The sequence below is a fragment of the Triticum dicoccoides genome, chromosome 6B, assembly GCF_002162155.2.
Source record: "Triticum dicoccoides isolate Atlit2015 ecotype Zavitan chromosome 6B, WEW_v2.0, whole genome shotgun sequence".
Lineage (NCBI taxonomy): Eukaryota > Viridiplantae > Streptophyta > Magnoliopsida > Poales > Poaceae > Triticum > Triticum dicoccoides.
In genome coordinates, this window is record NC_041391.1 from 705483958 (window position 1) to 705498198 (window position 14241).

Genomic DNA, 14241 nt, shown 5'->3' on the forward strand with positions numbered 1-14241 from the left:
GGGGGGGGTAGAGTTTGAAAATTGCCCTATAGTGCCGGTTTATGTCTCCAACCGGGACTATAGGTCAAACCCCTTTAGTACTGGTTCGTGGCACGAACCGGTACTAAAGGTTAGCCCTTTAGTACCGGTTTGTGCCACAAACCGGTACTAAAGGTGATCGCGGGGCCCCGGCCTGACGCCAGCCTGCCACCACCCCTTTAGTACTGATTCGTGGCACGAACCGGTACTAAAGGTTAAAAACGAACCGGCATTAATGCATAGCCGTTCGAATCGGCACTAATGGTACCATTAGTACCGGGTCAAAATCGAACCGACACTAATGTGTCTCACATTAGGTCATTTTTCTACTAGTGCCCACCCTCCATACTAGGCCATAAAGGGAGTGCATCACGCCTAGCCGAGGCATGGACGACCTAATCAGTTCTGTTTCATTGTTTCATTTATAGACTGCAGGGCTTGATTAACTTTCTTTGCACCACCTACACCGGCGCGCGAGCAACGGATACACTCATACACCGTGTGACAGTGGCCTAGCAAGGGGTCGTGACGTATATGCTATAAATTTGTCATACATGACTTAACATGTAAGCTCCAAATTGTGTACATCCTTACGAAGTTTTTTTAAAACAACGATTTTAAAGGTTAATTGCCTAACATAGTTGAAAACATACACAAAATGATAAAAAATATACTAGTAAATATGAAAGTGACAACCACCCCTCGGTTTTGTCAATGCTGCAAAATACTATATATTCATATACCATGTTATTTTATGCCTACATGTTGTAATACTGTGATTTTTAAAATACCGCACACCCGATTGTTTTTTGTACAAAGAATACCTTAGTATTGTGTATTGTGGCATTCCTAAAACTGTGTTTGTTAGAATATTAAAAATTCAATTCCAGACCTCTTTTTCAAAAAGTTGAGAAGACAACGTTTATTGCTCTCTCCCGTTCCATTATGTCCGGTCAACTGATTACATATGAAGAGCTGAAATATTCTTCTACGTTGCTTACAATTGTGTGCACAGTATACCAAGAATACGTAGGTCGGTTAACTGACATTACACATTAAGGAGTGAAAATATTCTTCTATGTTGCTTTGAACTGCGTACCATAGCAAGAGTATGTTAGTGACATCATATATGAAGAGTGGAAGTATTCTTTTACATTGTTTAATAAATGTGTACAATACCAATATTATGTATTTCAGTCAACTAGCATTGCACATGAAGGAGGAGAAGTATTGAGTTTATCGTTTTATTTTGAAAAATATCTGAATACAATTAAAAGTTCCAAAATTGTCAAAAACTTTGCAAGTGCAAATATACATGTTCTCTAAGTATCTACAAAGTATCTTCAATGATGCATTTATTTGCAGGCTACATAAAAAAAGATAAAACATTTGGCCCAAATACAACAAATGAAAAGCTCTTTTTATCTATGCAATTTTTCGTGCACATCACATATGAACATATATATTCATGAAATTCCGCACTATTCATCACCTTGGTAAGGAATAGTTATTCTTCACCCCTCTTTTATTATATCACAACACCACATTTACTTCTCATAAATTTTCCCTACGTCAAGTGAAAGAGAAGGTAAGAAAATATATGTCGGTCGGAAAATATATTTACGTGATGTAAAACTACGAACATAAAAATATAGAATAAAATATACACAGAAATGTAAAGCCCGCATTGATTAAATAATCCTGCATATTTGATTTACTCAAGCTTTTCATATTTCGAAGTGTTGAGAGCAAAGTATGAGGAGCTATGCTATTCATATATATGGGTTCTAAACAATGTTTTATCTACTACTCCCCCCGTTCCCAAATATTTGTGTTTCTTGAGATTTTAACAAGTGACTACATACGCATCAAAATGAGTGAATCTACACTCTAAAATGTGTCTACATAGATCCGTATGTTGTAGTTCATTTGAAATGTCAGAAAGACAAATATTTGGGAATAGAGGGAGTAGCTCACTCTGGAGACAGTTAGCTAAAATCAGGGAAGTAGTTAGAGCAAGTACAATAAGGTGATGCAGGCGGGCTGTAAGACTTTAAATAATATATTTTTATTGAGTTGAAAGAAAGAGAAGATCAGAGAGAAGAGAAGCAGACTACTAATTAACAGTCCGCTACAACACATGCTTCTAGATATGTTGTGAGAGAGTGAGGTGGGTCATGTATTAACATAATATTACATATTTATATACAACTATTGTACTTGCTGGCTATAAGCTTAGCTATAAAATGACGTGGCAACATCAAAATATATAAGCTTAGCAATATATTTTTTTGTTTTTCCTTCTGTTTTTTTGTTATTCTTTTCTCTCTTTTTTTCAAATTCGTAAACCTTTTTAAAAATTCATATTTTTTATAATCCAAACCTAAAATTTACATTTATAAAGTTTCTTTGAAATGATGAATAATTTTATAAAATGTTCATATTTTTCGGAAAAATCATCGAATTCAAACTTTAGTCAAATCTTCATCCATTAAAATGTTGATGAATTAAATTTTGATCATCAAATTCAAAAACAATTCACAGATTTCGAAATTTGTTCGTAAAATAGAAAAAAATCATCAATATTAAAAATTATTCATCAAAATTCTAAAAAAATCACAGAAAAAAATATGTTCATCAATATTTATAGCCTGGTAGGCGTTGTGAGCCGAAGACCAGACCTACATAGATGCTTGATGATGTGGCGTGTCGGTTGAAAGCATTCCCTTTCCCCATGCCAACCCGGATGCAGACCGACGCACCCCACCGCTATTGCCGGGGAAGAAAGCCAAATACGCGCCATTGGCCACCAACCTTATACTAGAACCAATCTGACCATTCGCCGGCGCCGCCAAGAAAGGCAACAACCGTCAGACTGAGAGAACGTAAGACCTACCGCTCCGAATGAACGACAAGCAGACAAGGCCATCGGTTCAACAACTCAACCAAGGAGAACGTCGCCGTGGTGAGAAAGAGACCGTGGCCACCTCATTGGACGCAACATCAATCTCATCTCATCAATCTCACCGTGGCCAAGGAGTAGCGCTATTAGAGCATCTCCAACAGCCGCCCCAAAAGGCGCGCATGCGGGGTAAACCGAGTTTTTTGCGCGCGCGGGACGTTTCGGCGCGCTCCAGCGGTGGCGGGAAACTCGCGTGGCGGGAACCGTTTGCACGCGCGTGGAAAAAGGTGGCAGCTCGCGCGCTATTTTTGACGCACCGCTTCCGGCGCGCCTTTAAATTGCGGCGCTCGCCACGCGCCTATTCCACACATTTCTCTTCCTCTTCGGCTGCCACGTGCGCCTCCACCGCTTCCTCGTTGCTTCCGCTGCCACGCGCGCCCCCACCGCTCCAGCGCCCCGCCACCGACGCGCCACCATGCCGCCGCGCCGCCAAGGAGCGTCGGGCTACCGCGGCGTCCGCCAGCGCCCCAACGGCGGTTTCTACTCCAAGATACGGTCCGGCGAACTTCGGCTCGGCCTCGGCACCTTCGGGACGGCGCGCGAGGCCGCCCGCGCGTACGACCCGGCGGCGTGGCGCCTAGGCTGACCGCGCGCGCAGATGAACTTCCAGGACGTCTACACGCTCCAGCAGGCGCTGGACCGTGCCCCGTCTCCTCGTCTTAACACGGCAGAAGACCGTGCGGAGCACGCCGAGCGACAGCGCCGCCTCCTCGTCGCCCAGGAGGACGAGCGGGTCATGGCGGAGTGGCGCCGGTGCCACCCGGAGGACGTCACCTACGAGCAAACCTACTGGGCAAGGCGCCACGAGGAGGAGAGGCAAAGGCGCCGTGACCAGCGGTTGGACAGGCGTCAGCGGAAGGCCCTGGCGATATCGCAGTGCGAAATCGTTCAGAATGATGGGCAGACGATCTTTACGTCTGACGATGATCGTTGGACGGACATATGACTCGATACCTCGGACGAGACCAGCGAGGATGGCGATGATGATGATGGTGACGACGACTGGGAGTAGGTTGTAGTTGCACTATCTAGTAGTTTTATCTATCTATCCTATGGAACTATGTAAAATATCTATGTATTGTTTTTTATCTATGAATTTTATTTCAGTTTTATTAAAAAAATATACGCAATGTATAGCGCGTGCTGCCTTTTTGCGCCCCGCTCGAGCTATGCGCGCGCGTTCAATTTTCACGCTGCTGCTAGAGCCAGCGCTGCCGGGCGCGCCAAACCAAGCGAACGACACGCGGTAAATGAGTTTTTAGCGCGTGGCGCGTTGCGCGGCTGTTGGAGATGCTCTTAGACGATGATGAAACCCTGTGAGAGTCTCCTGCTCTAACACACGGGATACGAGGGAATCCGAGGCAAGCAAACAGCTCGAATATATAGCGAGCTGGCCCAGCTCAAAATCGCCATTTATTTTCGGGAACAAGTGATCCTTTTATTTATTACGGCTACAAATAACTCGTATTTTTGTGTACTTGTGTGGTACGTGCTTCAATTCCGTGCTCTGTCTCAAGAGGGCGTGTACGTGTGACATTCAATCACCATGCGCGCCTCCGGATCTCGTCCATGGCGTCAAGATGGCAGCTCGTTGACGGCACACTGCCGCGGGCCTTCTCCACCTCGCAGCAGTTGCATGGCGGGCTCACCACCGGTGGCACGAGCTCGAGGTAGCCCTTACGTGCGACAATGACGGAGTAGACCATCTCGGCATTATCGGGATGGTGCACGGCCAACACCTGGAACCCGCCACGCCTGACCTCCGCAGGCTCCACGACGGGGCACAGGAAGCCACGAGCCCCGTGCGCGCTCCGCACGACGAGGGCGGCACCGGCCGCCATGTGCCGGCCGAGGTGCGCTATCACGCGGGCTTTCTCCTCCGGCGCCACGCCGACGGGCGCCACCAGGAAGACCACGTCGTAGGCGGCGAGCTCGTGCGTGAGGCCCTCGACATCCGCCGTGCGGAACGACATGCGCGCGGCCACGCGGGAGTTGTCGTTCCCGCGGAGCAGGAGCCTCCGAGCGCGCTCGTTGGCGGCGGCGCACCGGTCGAAGCAGTCGACGGCGGCGTCGGGCATGTGGCGCGCGGCGAGCAGGAGCGCGCTGAGCGGCAGCGAGCCCGACCCGAGGAACGCGACGCGCGCGGGCACGGCGAGGTGGTCCGGCGCGTGGCGGGACAGCAGCGCGTGCTCCAGCTCGCTCAGGCGGACGTAGTTGTCGTGGTAGGGGAAGAGCCTGAGGTGGTCGAGCGGGGCGTCGAGCGCGGCGAGCGCGTCGGAGCAGCGCGCCTCGAGGCGCGCCTCGGCGTCGGCGCAGAGGCGGACGAGGTCGGCCCGCATCCTCCGGGCCCTCGGGCCCAGCGCGGCCACGTCGACGGCGGCGCTCGGCGGGGCGCACAGGGCCACGAGGGCGGTGAAGAGCGCGTCCGCCTCGGGAGACGGGCTCAGGGACGGCAGCTTGGAGATGGCGGCGTGGAGGCCGGCGATCTTCTTCACCAGTGCAGCCGCCTCCTTGTTCTCGCAGCCCATCTGATCACGTACGAGGCAACAGGTAGCTGCTGATGTGTGGAGGTCCGAAAAATGGCAGGTCTGATGAGCTCTGGACTTGTCCGGTGACGGAAGTGTCGTATATAAGCTGGGTCGCGCTGCAGCTCGATCGTGGCTCGCTTCACGCGTGCCATGCCAAGGCCAGTTTCATGCCTGTGTTACGTCTGGTGCCTTAGCTACGTTGGCTACGTACGTATCAGTGCAAAATTATAGTGGTTCTTTTGAGCCCTCATGTGTGAAAGTTGAGTTTATTATTTCTGCAGAGATATTGCATCTAACCAGCCAAAAAAATATATTAACATGCTATAACATCGCCAGTAGCACGCTATAGCATTTTGAGCAATGCCTCGCTAAATAAAATCAATATATGATGTCTCGCTAATAACACCCTATAGCGCATTATAGAACCCCGCAAATTTCCCAAAGTTCATCCTCTGAATTCTTTTGTGCTTTACTGAATTCGAGTGACAGTCCCTCACGATAGTTCAGGGTTAACAGGAGACTTCCCCTACGCCGGGAATAAAACCGAACCTACCAATTCATGTTCGGTTAGTTGAAGTGAAAACCGAATTTTTCCGCACCAGTAGAAAAAAACAAAATTTGGTTTATTCGGTTTCGGCATCGGTTCGGTTCATCGGTTTTTATGCCCACCCCTACCACGCCCCGTCCAGTCCCAGGGACTGCCTCGCTCCTTGCCACTTGTCTCCGCGACATAACCCGAGGCCATCGCTCTTCCTCAATCCCCTGCTTGGCCTTGAGACTATCTTAAATCATACATTAAAACAACAATTTCTTTCTCTCCTTTTTGTTCAAATGGCTGAAAGAACAATTACATGTCGCATGAATATGTGATGGGAGATGAATTTTCTATAAAGCAGATGTTTATAGCTTCCGGGTTTCTAACTGGAGATCATAAGTGGAGAAAAGATCAGATCATCGCAAGTCACCAACTTCTCCAACCTTATAAACTATGTAGCAACTTGATCGGTGATTCTATTGGCTCAAGCTTGGTAACTTCGATGAGCTGATAAAGTGTTCATGCGACAATTCAGTTTGTGATTTAGCATCGGTGGTCCACAAAATTTCACCAGTCCGATAAAATATAGCAACTTGATCGGTGATTATATTGGCTCAAGCTTGGGAGCTTTGGGAAGATGGAAGACAACAAAAATTTTGGGCCATTTGTTATAATATCTGTAATATAAGACCAAGTTGTCTTCGAGATCTATGTGAATTATCTTTATCATGGGATCCTATGAGAATATGACCGGGGTTGGGGGTGGGGGCTTGCCCCCCTCCTCTCAAAAGCATGCACTGGATTATACATTCAATTATGTCAATCCCAGTTTAGCACATATGTCTATGCATGGCTCTCTGTTAATAAAATATACCTAGGGTCAGGCCATAGAGGTAGGTGTAGGACACATGAGCATTTGAAGGCTTTCCATCAAGCCTAGAAACTTCAGTATGCTAGCTTGTGAGCCAGACACATTTTTACTGCTCTAGAGTCAGAGGTGGAGGGGAGTTTGGGGGAGGAGTGGAGGTCTCCCAAACACGCTCTTAGTGTAAAGGCCCCGCTAGGCTATGGGTATTATTATACAGTGAATTTGTTTAAAAATAGTTTTACCTAGAATTTGAACTTTTTAAGTATAAAGGTGCAACATTTAGATCTCATCAAAATGCATGAATAAACTGAATAATAAACTTTTGGCATGTTAGTTTTCTAGCACAATTAATGCAATTTCAGTGATCACATCTTTTGCAAAGTTATAGCAATTACATTTTATTTAATGTATTAATATAATAATTATTTTGATTTTAATAAAACTAGCAAGTCTTTTCGCAAAAGGAGGTATTTTCACCAAGGGACGTGTTGCTTCTACGAAGAGACGACTTTTTCATCGAGGGATGTGTTGTTTCTATGAAGACATGTCTTTTTCCAAGGGGTGTATGTTTTCCCACAGAGACATTCTTTCACCAAACGATATGTCCTTTTACTGAAGGACATGACTGTTCATAGGTCAAACTAATAAGATTTAATGGACTTGATTGAATTTTGATACAATCATATAACCAGTTATTTAGAGTGACGTGACTTAACGCAGATATCGTATTAGGAGTTTGTTTTAGAATAAAAAGTAGGAATTGATTTGGATTGTACATTGAATACCCCAAGCATACTTAATTTACTCTCAACCTTTTCTTATTATGAATAGTGTTTAGAGCATACATTTTTCTCAATTCGTTTCAGGATTCCTGGCGCATAAGTGCTCGGTCAAGAGTACACTTCTTTTATCTCGAGTTATGCGGACACAATCTCAAAGTTGTTCATAGGGGTTGGGTGTAGAGCTAGCACTTAGACCTCCTCCAATACATTGATGATTAGGTGAGGTGCTAAGTGCATTAAAAGTCTTAGCAACTAATGTTCTTAATGCATTGGTGCTTAGCTTTTGCAGTTAAGCTTGCTTTACTTAATTGTTTAGCAACTAAAACTCCTTCGTGCATTGGTTGGTAGGATTTTGCATAGGTCCACGCTTTTAGCATTGTATCCTTCTGGGGTCACCACAATGCTCTCTCTCTCTCTCTTCTCTATAATTGCTTTGCCACATAAGAGCATCTGCCCCATGCCCGTCTCAAACGCCCGGGATGGGGGGACCGATCACTAACCGGTCACAAAAATTCGACCCACCCAGGCGCCTCAAACCGGCCTTAAACGTCTGGGTGTCCGGCATCCCTCATATCCAGCCCAAATATGGAGCAGGTATGGAGCGCCCGCCATGTCGAAGCTGATAGTCCCGGCCCACCAATCCCATGGCTGCCCCACAAAAAATCCCATCCGGCTCCTCGCTCGGAACCCTAGCTGAGTCACTCCCCTCTCTCGCTCCGTCCTCTCCTTTCCCCTCTATGATTTTGAGCAACGTAGGTGCAATGTCCAGCTCCGGCAGTCACACCGGGTCCGATCTCAATGTTGATGAGGAGCTGGCCCTCCGCATTGCCTTGGAACGGTCCAAGGTGGCCCGCTCCGTATATGTTTAGACTATCTATTTGACATTCGACTGTTTTTTAATTCGACAACAATCAAAAATACAGATCAATAAAAAATTGACACCTGTATGTCCCCAAAACCCTCCACCGTCTATCTATTTCTGAGAAAACGGGTCAGGTAAACTCTGACCCGCTTGAATGTAATGTACACCCTCAATGGACTTCAACACCAGGAAAGAAAAAGAACAAAAATGCTGTAGAACTGTTGTTTTCTCTTGTTGCTGCTGAACGGCGGTAACAGGGGGAATTTCATACTATTTATTTCTGACAAAGAAAAAGAAACAAAAATCATCAGAGTACCGGCGTCTCCCAGGACCCTCCTTTAACTTGCATCACACAACTCGTCTGGGAGGCGCTATGGGAGAGGGGAAATGAGGAGAAGAAAGAGCAGAAAAACATCAAGGAGACGTCATGGGAGAGAGGAAGAGATAGAGATAGATAGAGAGAGAGAGAGAGAGAGAGAGGAACAAAAAAAGGTCAGAGAGGCACAACAGAGGGGCAAGTACCTAGAGAGAAGCAAGGGGGAAGAACAGATCCGTATAATTGGTGTAGGACAGAGGAAGATCATCCAAGACACGGTCCACAGCTCAGGAAATGTACTACTCCTCTTGATCAGACTTCCTTTGAACTCTTCCATGTTTTTCCTCACCCTGCTTCTCTACATACACCTGCTACATGAACTAGTCTGCAGAAAAAAAAATCATACAATCTAGTGAAAATTTTGGAATCATCAGGGGAAAAAATGCTAACTGTCTGAAGGTAAAACTATTAATATTTCACTGTCAAAACACTAAACCAACATGAATTCTAGTGTAACGTACACATGAAAAAAAATCTTTGATGCAGTACAGGGCAATGTAGGTAACATGAACCATGAGGAAATTACATGAAAAAAAGCATTGCTACAGTACACATGAAAAAAATCTTTGATACGATACAAGCCAATGTAGCTAACATGAACTCTGGGGAAATTATAGAGTTAGACAACTCATCACATTCATGGAAAAAATGAGATGAATTCTAGTGTAATACCTACATGACATACAATGCAAACTGGGGAAATATTACACTGTATTCTAGCATTATTGAATACAATTCAGAGATAATTTACAATGTAATTTTGGGGGATATTACAATATAAATCTGGGGCATATAACACTACAAATATAATGGACATCACGGAGCAATTAAGAGGTATTACACTGTAATTTAAAGAGTTAAAATCCACTGTAAATTCAAGCAAAAGCTGGACAGAATAAGTACAGAGATACAGGCAAGTTCAGATGAAGTCGTGAATACAGAGATAGACCTATCAGCATAAAGAACACAAGTCCTATGAGATGAAGGCATTAGTATTAACAATGAAAAGCAGAGCTTGTTACAGTGCCGGTACACATGGACAGTGAAGGGAATGAATAATCACACTAGTGGATTACAATGACAATAAGTTAATAACCAAGTTACTACACATCATAATGACACAAAAAAGAGTTGAAATCCACTGTAATTCAAGCAAAGCTGAACAAGAATGAAGCTCAAATATTAAGAAATACAAAAGGTTCAAAATGAAAATTACACTACTTTGTTCGGATTTTTTTAAATTACACCGAAATTCTAGGAAAAATTACACTGTAATTACATAAATGAAGCATCAAATTTACACTGTAATTCTGGGAAAATTTACACTATAATTACATAAATGAAGCATGGAGTTTACACTGTAATTCTAGGAAAAATTACACCGTTATTACAAAAAAAAATGAAGCATTGGGATTACACTAAAATCTGGGCAAAATTACACTGGAATTCTAGGGTATTTTACACTGCAATTACAAAAAGAAAGCACGGGGATTGCAATGAAATTCTGGGATAAATTACACTATAATAATAGGGGCATAGTACACTCTAATTCTGGGCTAATTACACTGTAATTCGTGTGAATAAAAATTGAAACTAGATCATAAAGGCTCACATGATTCAAATAGAAATTGAAAATAGCTTTATCAAACCCTCCATCATCACTAGGAAGACCCTGAAAAATAATTCAGTCAACAAATAGAAAAACTAATAAACTAAAAGAGAGAATAAAAAAGAGAATGAAAGTAGAGAACAAGACAGAAATAACTACAAAAGACATAGCATTAGAACCATGTTCCGCAAAGTAATTAGGCACAAAAGGATCATTTAAAGAATCAGCACTCTCAATAGAAGAAACTACCGAAACATCACTGTATCTCAGGATATACACTGTAATCAGGATTACACTGGAATTTGTGACTCAGGATATACCATGTAATCAGGAATTACACTGGAATTAGGGGGGAAATTACATAGTACTGCTAGGACAAATTACACTGTAATTGGATGATAAATTACACAGTAATTCTGTGAGGAAAGTTACATTGTAATTCTAGGAGTATTTGGAAGTATTACATTGTAAATTACACAGTAATTACAAACATGGGAGAATTGTAAAAGCATGAGAATTATACTGTAATATGGGAGTATTACACTGTAAATTACACAGTCGTACTACTAGGACATATTGCACATTAATTACAACAAATATGGGAGAATTACACTGTGAAAATGGGAGTATTACACTGTAAAATCAGGGATAGTGAGATTCTGCAAACAGATTACACAGTAGTTACACTGAAAATATGGGGGGTAGGATCAATGTAAATTTGAGCTACAACAGAGAGATCCACTTGCATGACTAACTAACCAAATGCTGAAAACAAATAGGATTGCAAAGTAAATTTACTGAAATTACACTGGGATTTATAGTGTAAGTACACTCATAATACATTGTAATTACATAGTTCGTACACTGATATTACAGTGCAAGTAACAAAGAAAGTGCACTAATATTATACTGTAAATACACTGATAAATACAGTGTAAGGAAACTGAAATTCGACTGGAAATTTCAGTGCAAACACTGTAATAGAAGCATCAAATTCAGAGAGATTCCTGGAACATATTCAGACACACCTCAGTTACCAGGAAAAATCATGAGCAGCCACCTACAACTACAAAAACTACATCGCGTAATCTCCAACTATCATCTAACGGAAAAGGAAACTAGCAGAAAAATATAGGGAAATCAACCTCTGCAACAACCAGTATGCATACCTCCAGGCTCCAGCCATTACAAAAAGAAAAGCTAGACTGTAAGTATAGGGGAAACTACAGTGCGGTTCTGCAACATACACTGAAATTCTGAGGTACACTACAATTCTAGGGGTAAAAACACAGTAGTACAAGCATCAAATTCAGATAAATTCCTGGAAAACACAGCTACCAGGGGGAAATCATGACCAGCCATCTACAACTATCATCAAACAGCAAAGGGAACAGACACCACAGGCTAGCAGAAAATTTAATAGGGAAATCACCCTGTGTACCAGTACCAGGTCGCAAGTTGATCTGCTGCAACTACCAGTACACGAACCTCCAGCATCTGCAACACGAAATAAACAAATCTTAAGCCTAACACACCTAAAATCAGGGGAGAAAAACGGCCACAATGACCTAGAACCCGCAACCACAAGCTCATACGCAACTCAGGCGAGCAGAATGGATGCGGGAAATTGGGCGGACTACGGAGGGCGGGCTAGAACAACACGGCAACACCTACCACAGATCCATGAACAACAGCAAACAGACGATCCACGGACCCACGACGACGAAACTCACCTAGATCTGGAACTACAGGACCACAACACCAGCAAAATTACAAGGGGGGAATGCGAGAGACAAGGGGAACCAACCTCGCAGCCGGGGAGCGAAGAGAAAAGGGAGGAGAAATCAAAATCGAACGGTGGAGTAGCTCGGAATCACCATGAAATCGCCTCTTCTCCGCTGCCCCTCGAGCACTCTCTGCCGCCGCTCGAGTCCTCGCCCTCGGCCTTATCGAAACACATTGACCCAAATGAAAGGGTGAACGACACCAACTCCAAAATTCAGGACAAAAAACAACAGTACCGGGATGGTGCGGTTACGGGTTGAAACAAAGAAAACTGAACCCGGTAAAAAAACCAACCGTAACAAACAGGGCGCCAACACGAAGAAAAAAGTAAAACCAGCACGAATCTCCGCACGAGAACGGACGGACAGAAATTTGAATGATGATGAATTGAAAAGCACTTGACTGTTAAATAGCAAAACCGTATGTTTATGGTACTCGTATATGTTTTCTAAGAAAAAGTGATCGATGACAGTACGTAATCAAGCAAAATGAATGATCGGATCCGTTGCTCCCCCGCTCCGCTCCGATGTTTGACCGCCCTCTAGCTAGCTAGCTAGCTACTACATGATGATAAAACCCGTCGTCATCACCAGGGCATGCGCGAGCAACAAGGCGAGCAGCAGCAGCGACGATGGGCGTGCCGGGACGGTGGCGGCGCTGATGATCTGCACCGGGAACAGGCAGGTCTTGGTGGAGGCGTTCTTGTCGGAGATCTTGGCGAGGCCGTCGAAGTCGCAGGCGCGCACGTCCTGGTCCTGCATCTGGAAGTACATGTTGAAGGCGTAGGAGATGTTGCTCATCTCGTCGAGGCCGTTGCAGGAGCAGCCGTAGCCCAGCGCCGTGCAGTCGCCGCTGGCGCAGGCGTACTGGATGTTCCCCCCCAGCTTGTCCATGTCCTCGTCCTTTGCGGCTTCGTCGTCGAACACGCACCACTGCTTGGGCAGATACTCCACGCCGGACACGGCGGCGAGCCGCCTGTCGTTCCCTTGCCCCGACAGGTCCATGCTGAACTTGGGCTTGCCGTCGTAGGTGAGGATGCCCCAGTGGCGCTCGAAGTTGCCCGGCGCGATGCTCTTCATGTCCTCGTCGAAGAGGCCGAAGAGGTAGACGTCCAGCTTGCCCGGCCGGAGGTGGGTGCCCTCGTTCTTGGCCAGCTTCTTGAGGAGGCCGTCGTAGAAGCGGCGCGCGAGCTTGGCGTTGGCGTTCTTGTTGCCGTCGGTGGGCCAGCCGATCTCGCCGACGACGACCTTGAGGCTGGGCACGCCGGCCTTCTTGAGCGCGCTGACGAGCGTGTCGTAGTTGGCGTCGAACACGTTGGAGTAGCTGACGCCGCCGTTGTCCTGGATGCTGCGGCCGCCGTCGAAGAAGGCGAACTCGAAGGGGAAGTCGTCGCTCTGGTAGAGGCTGAGGAACGGGTAGATGTTGACGACGAAGGGCGCGCCGTGGTCGTGCATGAACTTGACCATGTCGGTCATGACGCCGTCGATGTCGGGCCGGAACTTGCCCTCGGACGGCTTGTCGCCGACGTAGACGTCGGCGTTGAGAGGGACGGTGGCCTTGACCTTGTCGCCGATCCCGGCCTCGTCCAGCGCCTTCTGGATGTTCTTGAGCGCCGGCACGGTGTTCTCCATGAAGCTGCCGTTGTAGCTCTTGAGGAAGGGCTCGTTCCCCACGGCCACGTAGCGGAGCTTGAGCCTGTCCCCGTAGCTGGTGGCCTCCGACACCCAGTCCTCGGCGTTGCCGTAGCTGGTCATTGCCTCCAGCATGTCGTTGGGGATGCCGAGCATGACCTCGATGCCGGAGTCGAGGAGCGCGCCGACGGGCCAGGGGTCCGCGTCGAACAGCTTCACCTTCATGATCCCGTTGGCCTTGAGCATCTTCACCACCTCCTCGGGGTCCAGCGGGTGCGTGCACTG

General features: G+C 45.9%; 2 protein-coding genes and 1 long non-coding RNA gene across 3 annotated transcripts; all 3 read right to left on the reverse strand.

The window, feature by feature from the left end:
* Positions 1 to 4397: 4397 nt before the first annotated feature.
* Positions 4398 to 5560, reverse strand: LOC119325023 (nicotianamine synthase-like 5 protein). The gene has a single exon (XM_037598780.1). The coding sequence runs from the start codon at positions 5506 to 5508 to the stop codon at positions 4522 to 4524; it is 987 nt and encodes a 328-aa protein (XP_037454677.1). The 5' UTR covers positions 5509 to 5560; the 3' UTR covers positions 4398 to 4521.
* A 3211-nt stretch (positions 5561 to 8771) lies between these two features.
* LOC119325026 lies at positions 8772 to 12476 on the reverse strand. Its single transcript, XR_005157277.1, has 4 exons — positions 12348 to 12476; positions 11988 to 12037; positions 10544 to 10603; positions 8772 to 9256 (listed from the first exon to the last, which is right to left on the reverse strand). It is a non-coding gene; the product is annotated as an uncharacterized LOC119325026 (long non-coding RNA).
* A 216-nt stretch (positions 12477 to 12692) lies between these two features.
* On the reverse strand, positions 12693 to 14229 carry LOC119325024 (glucan endo-1,3-beta-glucosidase 8-like). Its single transcript, XM_037598781.1, has one exon. It carries the CDS (start codon positions 14200 to 14202, stop codon positions 12886 to 12888), a length of 1317 nt encoding a protein of 438 aa, XP_037454678.1. The 5' UTR covers positions 14203 to 14229; the 3' UTR covers positions 12693 to 12885.
* Positions 14230 to 14241: the final 12 nt, after the last annotated feature.

Coding starts and splice junctions, on each gene's coding strand:
- LOC119325024 (XM_037598781.1), bottom strand. CDS start 14,202: ATGCTCAAGGCCAACGGGATCATGAAGGTGAAGCTGTTCGACGCGGAC.
- LOC119325023 (XM_037598780.1), bottom strand. CDS start 5,508: ATGGGCTGCGAGAACAAGGAGGCGGCTGCACTGGTGAAGAAGATCGCC.